Here is an 8,985-nt window from a genome sequence, read left to right on the forward strand (position 1 = left end):
AAGTTAATAATATGAGAGCAAGCCAACCGTAAATCAGTAAGACAACAGCCGCACATAACTTTATTTAGTTAAAACTTGGCCAAAATCCAAGATTAAATGATATAAACTTGGAATTAACTTTATAAAAAAATGGTTCCTAAAATGATATGACATTTCTCTTAGAAACATAAACGAGCGGTTTAAGTTAGAGATAATGGTGACTAATCTCTACTTCTGATAAACCTAGACTAACCTAAATAGTGCAGCAATAATGCTTGTATAATAACATTTTGTGCGGCGATTTCTTTACTGGATACATTTTTAACTATGCTTAACTTGCTCTAATAATCGTATAGACCGAATTATCGTGTTTGACAAGTTCTGTCAAGTAATGACACTTCGTAATAAAGTGGTAATTCGATCACCTTTTTGTGTAATGATAAATAAACAAACATAAATTAGTTTAATGCATCATTCCAATTATTGCAAACAAAAAGATAACATTTATAAAATGCGTCATTTAAATTATTAACGAAATTAGTCGGAGCAGATTAAAAATGATCCATCAGCAATATGCGTTTTACATGTATTGCAAAGAAAAACTAGTTATAATAACATTATTTCTGGTAGGTAAACAATAATTGAAAGTACCCAACCATGGGAAGCGAATGAATAATAATGCAGCAAACAATTATAATTGTAAATTACCACCCAATTAAATAGTTGAAGTTGTTTTTATAAATTAGTAATAAATTGGTATACTTATTGTGATTATGACGTAAGTATATGTCACTAATTATCTAAGCAATTCCTAGTAAGTGTGCCCGGCATTTTCCAGTATAGTTGGCTTAGTAAAAGAACAGTTTATCAACAATAACTTTAATGTGGAAAATAAAGACAAAATGTAGTTTATTTACTTTCTAAGGTTTTGCATTTTTGGTGCCGATAGTTTAACCTTTCCAGGGATATTTCTCGCCAACTGTTCATCTTTCACTGCTTTTAAAAGATCCTTTTCCCGAGCAGTGATCGTTTTGTCTTTCAGAAACATGCTGACAGCGGTTTTTGCTGCTTTGCCTCTTTTTGCAGTACCAGGGATCAATTTAACTTTGAATCTAAAATTTACATCGCTTTAGAAACTTAAACTCTATTACAGAATTTCTGTTATTTCATTAACATGACAATTTCATTTTCAATAACATGATAATGTCTTAAAAGTTTTGATCTAAAATAATAAATCAAAATGTTTGGACGAAACAAATAGACACTCGTGTACGTTGTTGATTTTTTCATCAGCCAAAAATTCATGAAATAATTATCACCGTTGGCTTAAAGTATGACTGTGCAATAACCCCTAATTCATTCACAATCTAGTCTACCCATTTTCTAGGCGAATATAATTAATACACTAAAATACTTGTGGACCCAAATAATACGATTAACTATGAATACTGGTACAAATCATAAACAGGTATGGAATTTTGAAATTATGCATAGGAAACCTGTAGTAAGAACAGAGAACCATTATGAATCAAAGAACAAAGAAACAAAAATGATTCTCTCTAGACAAAGATGGCAACAAACTTCCTTTTTTCAACTTTTTTTTTCAGTTTTAGGGCCTTTAGCTGAACTTCCAAACTTCCCATGTGACATGTGTCCAAACGAATGTGACGTTACGCGGCAGTTTACCACATAACCATCCGAAAGATTGTTTGGTATCTTGTGACTAACTGTTCAATTACCTCATATCCGCGTCAGACTGACACTTATCACTTAATAAATTTGTCTCAATTTTTGTGTAGCTCACTGATTTTTAACTCTTCTTATCACAGGTTTCCTGTATGTATTTTGTGTAATTTTGAAATTTCTAGAAATGATTTCTGTAAATTTTAAACCAAAACTGTTATGATAATACCTATATGACCGTTAAGTTTTTATAGGACTTACTTGTAGTTAGATAGAGTATTGTACGGAGCGATGACGGGAATAGCAAATAGAAGCTCATCGTCATCAAAAGGTGTTCCAGTTAGAGCGTTTACCATGTTTACGTCAGCTTGTACGGTCGGTTCGTCGTCGTCAAGATCGTTTGCGTCTTTCGGTTCTTGGGGCTTAGGTATCCTTGGCTCTCTTTTTATAGTTTTTGTCTGATCATTGCCGCTTTTTTTCGATTTTTTATTAGTTTCTTTTTGGTTGCCGGACGACTGTAAAACAGATAATTTGTCAAAATCAGATTAGGTACATAAATCGAGCTGCTTGTTTTTCTTCCATAATTTCGACCAGATGTTTTAAACAGTTTACGACAAGTACTTACCTGCATTATCCGCATTCGCAGTTGCCGTTCTTCATCATCTTGATCCTTGTACTTTTCTTTTATTTTCTTCAATTTACTTTTCTGTCCTCGTTTCGCTTGGCTTTGGGATTTTAAAGAGTCTTCCTGCTTATCATTGGCTATAAATAAAATAGTAATAATATAAATCATTAACAAAATACTTCCGACAGCTGAAACCCTGATAAGTTAAAATGACCTTCCAAAGAATAACAGTAAAAGTAAATATGTACTTAAAAGAAAAAAAGTGACGCAATAGCTGTCTTTACGTAACACTAACGCTGCAACAAAACCGTGTTACTTTTTTAAACAACAAAGTGGACGATTAGTGATGGGACTTGATTAGTTTAGTTTTTCTTTTGCACAGTAGCCTAATCATGTTAAATTAACTTGTTACGATCCAATCATAACAAGTCACTGTCACATTCACCGATAATTACTTTAATAATTATGTTGTACAAAAAATAGAATTTTTTGTTTTTACACTCATTTGCGTTGTCTTTCTCAAAGAAAAAGCTCAGTTTCGAATCTCTGATCACGAAATGGCAAAAAAAAAACAAAATTTGTCTAATGAGATTGATAATTTGAATAGTTTTTTAAATACTCAAACTTATTTGAGATTTCAATCATAAAAGCCTATTGGATTTGGATCTGTCGGCTTAAAACACCACTATCGATGCTGACGACAGCAGATATTTGACGAATTATGACGTCAACCATGTGTAAGATTCTGTATAATTTTATTACGAATATTTCAAACACAAATCAAAAATACTACGACGGTAACGACAGTTAAAAACATGGTTCAACTGGTTTCCTTATGGTTTTTTTAAATTTATTCAATATATGTTGGGTTTCTTCTGTTTTTAATGATTTTCTTAATCTGAATATTTTTATAGGTTTTTCGATATGTGAGAAGTTCAAATTGTAATTTGGTAATTAGGTTTATTTTTAAATTTGGCAATTAGTATTGATTAATAACTATAATAAAATAATAATTTCATTTACATATAATCACTTACATTTTTGGCTCTTACTGTTTCGGTCCCTATTGCTAGACTCACTTGGGCCTCTATTTGGACCTCTATTCTGGGTAGGCTTTAACACTACTGGTTTATTATCACCCAAATAGATTACGTTTTCCTCTTCATCATTGAGGTCATTTGCTCGTAATGGTTCTGTTAAAATTTGTCTACAATGAAATACGACGATACAGGTATTTCTGAAACATAATATAAACTGCACCTACCTAACCCCTCCAAAACGTTGAATTTTAATGTGAGTATCGGGGTATTTAGATTCCGTTTCACTTTCTGAAGATGATTCGTTTCTCTCATCCAGCTTATCCTCAATACTGTTAACATCCACGTTTTCATCAAGCCTTCTCTCTGGCATCCCTGGGTTAGATGATTTGTTGAGTTCATCTTCTGTCGAGACGAAACCTTAATAAGTATTGCTTTATAATATCTTTGATAAATCCTACCATCACTTTCATCCAAAATCGGAACTTCAATATCGTCTTCCATACCCGATTCGCTTATTTGTGTGCTAGTTTCGACCTCACTTTGAGCAAGCACCTTTCTTTCACCTAACAATGTTTATTATACTTCAAACAGAAAAATAACTATAGACCGATTATAACTTTAGTTGCCCGTCATAACTCAGGTGATTCTATTGCCAACCGGACAGTAACATGTTTGTGTTCCGATTTTCTTGCTACCGAGCTATTCCGATGTACGATTATCTCACCCAATCCATAAGTACCAAAATGTCAAAGTTTGAAGTAAATAACAGCGTTTTCGAAATTTTTTGTCTGTTGTGATCCCATTAACGTTTCTGCGGTCATCATCGAACAATTCACTTGTGGACAAGTGTCTGATATGTCAAAGCCGTCGAATATTGGCTCCAATAGCTATTTATGTACCAAGGGCGTTAGAGAGAACATAATATAATTATACAATTATACTGTCCCTAACGCCTGTGGGGCATGTTTTATGTTTCACCTAACTCAGCAATTACTTACTGTTTCTGGCATTGAAAAGTAAGGTATACCGTTACCGGTATGTTGTTTAGAGTTTATTTTACCTGAATGATGTGACTTTGATAGTCCTCGTCAGTCGGTGAAAATGGCAAAACCTGGACGAAATTTTAAACAAATTTAAAAGAAAATGCAGCAAAAGCTATCGAAGGTTTATTACCTAAAAAGTCAAGAGCATTCTAAGATAGGGAATACGAAGTTTTTATGGCATGGAGGAATAAAAATTACATTGCTAATATTAAAAAGTGTCGTTTTGATAACGGCCGCCTTTACTGCCCTCTGGTTGTTATGAACACTGTAACCTACACCCTTTCCAAGGTATTATTTATTCATAATATATAGGTGAAACATAAACAACTTTATTCTATTATAATACGCCGCTCATTTTAACCTTCATGACGTGCAACTAAAGTTATAATTAGACTGTAGGTAACATCGTTATAGAAAGAAACCAACCTAGATGTTTTTCAATGCAACCGTCTTCCAACTTAAATAGGAAACTCAAGCCCAATATTAGATGAGAAGGTGGTAGAAAGTTTTTCTTGCCTCTGATCATAAAACTACCTAAAAATCACATTTACTAAATTGACTAACGGTCAAAAGTAAATTAGAGTATATAACCTGTGGTTAAGTACTCTCCTGTGGGAGCGGTTTTGCTAACCTGTTCGCCCCATACCCAGTATGCATTGGTTACCACTTTGGCTTCCCAAGCCACACTAAAATACATTCTTTGTATCTTTTATATAAAAATAGATATTATACAATCACTTTGATTGGTCTCTAATTCTTCTTTAAAACAACTAGAGCCAAACATGATAAAGGTTAGGTTATTATCTGGTATGTAATTTTGAGGAAAACACGTGTCAATGTGAAACTTTGCTCCACTCCCTCTAAAAAACATTAACATGGTATTTTGATGAAATGAGAATAAGAATAACTGTTATTGTGGTCAAAATTTCTAAGAAAATGGCAGCCAATCACATTATTATTGCTTACGTCTTAAATTTATAAACATCACTCTGATCAATATAACAATCAAAACAAGAAACTTACCTGTAACATATAGCCATGGTACCAGCCTCATTTAAGGTTTTTGGCGTTACAGGAAATCCTGAAGGATTTTTAATCACAACACTACTTGCTCCATGGATATCTGCATGTACATATACGTCTGTTGGCTTCATATAACTGAGACAAACCAGTATTTGAGAGATAATTGTATATTGATTATTATGTAAACAGGTGATCAGAAAACCACTTACCGTTTCACAATAAGTTCATTTTGTTGCTGATCTCTCCCAGCAATAACTAAGTAATTTTCTGAACTGATAAACCAGTAAAACTTTTCAAACCAGTACACCTTCCTAGCCTTGTTTATATTTGTTATAGTCTGAACGTCCTTTAAAGTTTGTTTGGTTTTCCTTTCGGCCGATTTCAACGCCTTCGTGTGCGATTCTATGGTTTTCTGTTGTTTCTTTGCTGCTATCCGTTTCTGGTCGTAATATCTATATGAAAGCCAAATGAGAAAATGCCCTATATAAATGCAAAGCGTCGCCTTACTATCAAAAAGTCATTTTGACAAGAATTTACAGGAAGCGAAAAAAATGTCCAGTGTGCGGTGATACATTATAAGTTATATTCATAATTTAGTGAATGCACTGAAGTGTTTTTAGGAAAAAAATATTGATTTTAGTTGTAGAAACATTTAGGAGTTATGAAAATATCATAACTTCTAAATTCCCAAAAATCAGACTTAGGAGCTAACCTTCTAGCGTTGGCAAAAGCACTTAAATCCAAGTCCACATCCACAACCATAGAAGGAATTTTATTGCCCGAACTATTTTCCTCTTCTAAACAATCACTGTCGTTTGATTCTGCATACGGATCTTCTAGATATAAACTGATGTGATTAATTTCAAGTTTCAATTTTTGTATTGCCAAAGCACTCGGGTCGTCCTTCGCCCTGGCCTCATTGATTACTTCTTCAATATTGTCCCAAGACATCTATATGTTGTAGAAACAATCAAGTTTAGGTATTATATCTACTAAAATAATATGTTGTTTAATGGTACCTGTTGTCCTAAAAGCATCTGAACTGACAAAATAGTCCGGTCAACCAACTCCTGGTTACGGGTAATCAGTTCAGCTTTCAATTTGTCTGTTTCTTGTGCTTTTTCCAAACCCACCAAGCGCTGACTATGATCTTTCCGTACATTTTCCAGTTTTTTCATAGCTTCCCTTTCCTGTTGTAGAGCTAGAATTATTGTCATCTAAGCTGTATGAACCAGCAATAAAATAGCATCAAAATACCCTTCAGTTCCAGTTTTTGACTCTCCAAACTTGAAAAATACTCGTCCACGGCCATGCAAAAGGTGTCGAATTCTTTATATGGCATTGTTAAATGCTGTTCAAAACGCATTGGATGAAACTCTTGATTTGAGTAGAGGTACTCAACTTCTTTCCCATCCCTAGTAGGACGTTCCTCCTTTTTTTGAATGATAATGCCCTATAAAAAAAGTGTTTCAGAAATATTTACGTAGAAAATTAAAGTACTGTTACAAACTTTCTGAGGTTCTGTTTGGGCTATTTTGAATATTTTATCCGCTTCCAAAATTGCCTGCATCAATTTATCGACATCCGCACTCACATCAAAACTCTTTCCTATTTTGGTAGAATTTCCAAAACCTTGCTTAAGTAAAACATGTTCTATGAGTGGTGGCCCATATTCTGCAAGAAAAATAGCATAAGTGTGATAACTCTCAATTTTTTTCATATGTATCACTTATTTTTTGAATAATTTGGGTTGTTTTGAATAAATGGAAATGGAAGCAAGAACTTAATGAGTAGGAAATGGATATCCTTAGATTGTTTAAAAAGAATATTACCTAAATTCGAAATCAGCACTTTCTTCAGTTGGTCACCAAGTTTGGCTTTTTCCAAGATTTTACAAATTTTCTCTCTACTGATACTTTCCTCCTCCCTAGCCCGATTTTGCGGATAAGTCTCCCTGACTGCAAACCTGATTTTATCACCCTCAGTATGAGGTCTCAGCACATACAAAATGGTCATTTGATGGTCAGTCAGAACTATGTTACCACGATCGTAAAGTTCCAGAATTACATGGTAAGCAGCTTCACTGGACCCAAATTGTAGGTCTATAATCCGATCAACACCGAGTTGTTTTAAGCTTTCTAAACGTTTGTTTTTCAAATGTTTTCTCAACTAAAAGTTTTTCTTGTTACTAGTGAATATCATAAATCAGAAGTAGACAAATGCAATATGTAGGTAGTTAGCTATTTATGTAACCAGTAAAATTCACATTTTGTGTAAGCAATATTTTGCTGTTATTATGGACCAGGAGCTGGTGACAAGTGAGGTGTTTTCCCATTTTACACTACATGCTTTTTTGTGGCTTGATAATTAGTCCTAGTAATCCATTATACATATCTTTAAAAGGTTATTAGAGAATCATAGGTATAGCTTTTCCTTTTACTATTAACAAGTTGTCATTATCATTCATCAGCTGTTTTATTTCATCATTTTCAGAGCTTTTTGATTAAAAAAATTATTACTTATAATTTAAATGAGAAGTTTAATGACAAAGCCCTGCTTTTGTGTCTTAGATAATTGTTTAGCTGCAAAATGCAGTATAAAAATGGGTTGTCCTATGTACACCACAATTCAATTGTTTTCTTCAAGTGTATAATAAGATTCAGACTTCATACAGATTGCATTTGTCCTGTTACACATTGTTACCTTCATACTAAATCCTGAGGGAGCCACATTTTTAGGCCATTCAAAACTAGTGGCATGTATCCGATTACCTGATTCTAACAGTAAAACTTGCTTTTCTTCAGTTCTTTGAAGCCGTATCAGGTATGTTTTATTGTCAATATCATAAATATTGTTAACTCGCATTCCTATAAACCTACAAATTATAGGACTTTAAATAGCACAGATCTGATACATTTTAAACTCACTTCTGAAGCTCAGTAAGAACACACACTATGTCTAATGTGTTATATCGGGTTTTCATTTTGAAAAAGTTGCAAGATTACACAGGAATGCAATGAAAAAGGTTAATGCAATTGCAAGACTGATCTTTGTATGAAATAAAAATTACAATCAAATTTCGGGGATTCAATAAAATAATATTTCAAAACAATCTTTCACAAAAGGTAAAAATGTGTCACCAAACAACCACTCACGACGTCACCTACACGTCACCACTGTCACTGTCACCGTCAGTAAACTGTCCGCTGTTGCCAGATCCATGCTACAGCCACGTCCTAAATCCAGACAATAACAGAATTTGTCGCTCAAAAAATTTAAGAATCCAGGAGGTAGCAAATACCCCGTTTGTGAATTAAGCGACCGAGACGGAAGTCGCCATCTTTGTCCCCCACATTCGCCTACTGCGCAATTGAATAAAACTTCCGAAGTTAGTCGTAAAACAGTTTTGTTTATATTTGGTGGTATGTGAAGTTGGCTAAAAACCGCAAAGATTTGTTGTTTTTGTTTGTTTTGCTTTGCGGTCCGTTAAAGGTTAATTTTTGCAAACTTAAATTAGTTGAATTATTATTGACGAGTAGATTTGTGGGCAACAGCAGATTGATTATCGTCACTGATTTTCTGACAGTTTACG

The 8,985-nt window shown here is 33.7% G+C and overlaps 1 protein-coding gene across 3 annotated transcripts; it reads right to left on the reverse strand.

Annotated features, from left to right (window-relative positions):
* Window positions 1-842: 842 nt before the first annotated feature.
* Clbn (Nuclear export mediator factor NEMF homolog Clbn) lies at window positions 843-8,570 on the reverse strand. 3 transcript variants are annotated; one of them, XM_081973742.1, is made up of 17 exons: window positions 8,321-8,570; window positions 8,097-8,268; window positions 7,226-7,562; window positions 6,904-7,067; window positions 6,651-6,846; window positions 6,413-6,594; window positions 6,106-6,344; window positions 5,603-5,845; window positions 5,394-5,528; window positions 4,962-5,056; window positions 4,797-4,904; window positions 3,786-3,890; window positions 3,552-3,729; window positions 3,325-3,494; window positions 2,288-2,424; window positions 1,924-2,177; window positions 843-1,091 (listed from the first exon to the last, which is right to left on the reverse strand). In XM_081973742.1, exons 1-17 carry the CDS (start codon window positions 8,374-8,376, stop codon window positions 893-895), a joined length of 2,970 nt encoding a protein of 989 aa, XP_081829868.1. In that variant the 5' UTR covers window positions 8,377-8,570; the 3' UTR covers window positions 843-892. The 3 variants fall into 3 exon arrangements, with proteins under 3 accessions (XP_081829868.1, XP_081829869.1, XP_081829870.1); XM_081973743.1 differs by having other exon boundaries at window positions 8,097-8,260; window positions 8,321-8,569; XM_081973744.1 differs by lacking the exon at window positions 8,321-8,570 and having other exon boundaries at window positions 7,226-7,495; window positions 8,097-8,227.
* Between the last annotated feature and the right edge of the window lie 415 nt (window positions 8,571-8,985).

Source organism: Ips typographus, linkage group LG2 (genome assembly GCF_016097725.1).
Source record: "Ips typographus isolate SLU linkage group LG2, UJ_Ityp_2.0, whole genome shotgun sequence".
Classification (NCBI taxonomy): Eukaryota; Metazoa; Arthropoda; class Insecta; order Coleoptera; family Curculionidae; genus Ips; species Ips typographus.

What these genes read in the sequence shown, in the direction of transcription:
- Clbn (XM_081973742.1), bottom strand. Translation starts at nt 8,376, where the DNA reads ATGAAAACCCGATATAACACATTAGACATAGTGTGTGTTCTTACTGAG. An exon ending in CCTCAGGATTTAGTATGAAG is followed by an intron (nt 7,563 to 8,096) that starts GTAACAATGTGT and finishes AAAAACTTTTAG; the next exon opens with TTGAGAAAACATTTGAAAAA. An exon ending in GCTTTTGCCAACGCTAGAAG is followed by an intron (nt 5,846 to 6,105) that starts GTTAGCTCCTAA and finishes GCTTTCATATAG; the next exon opens with ATATTACGACCAGAAACGGA.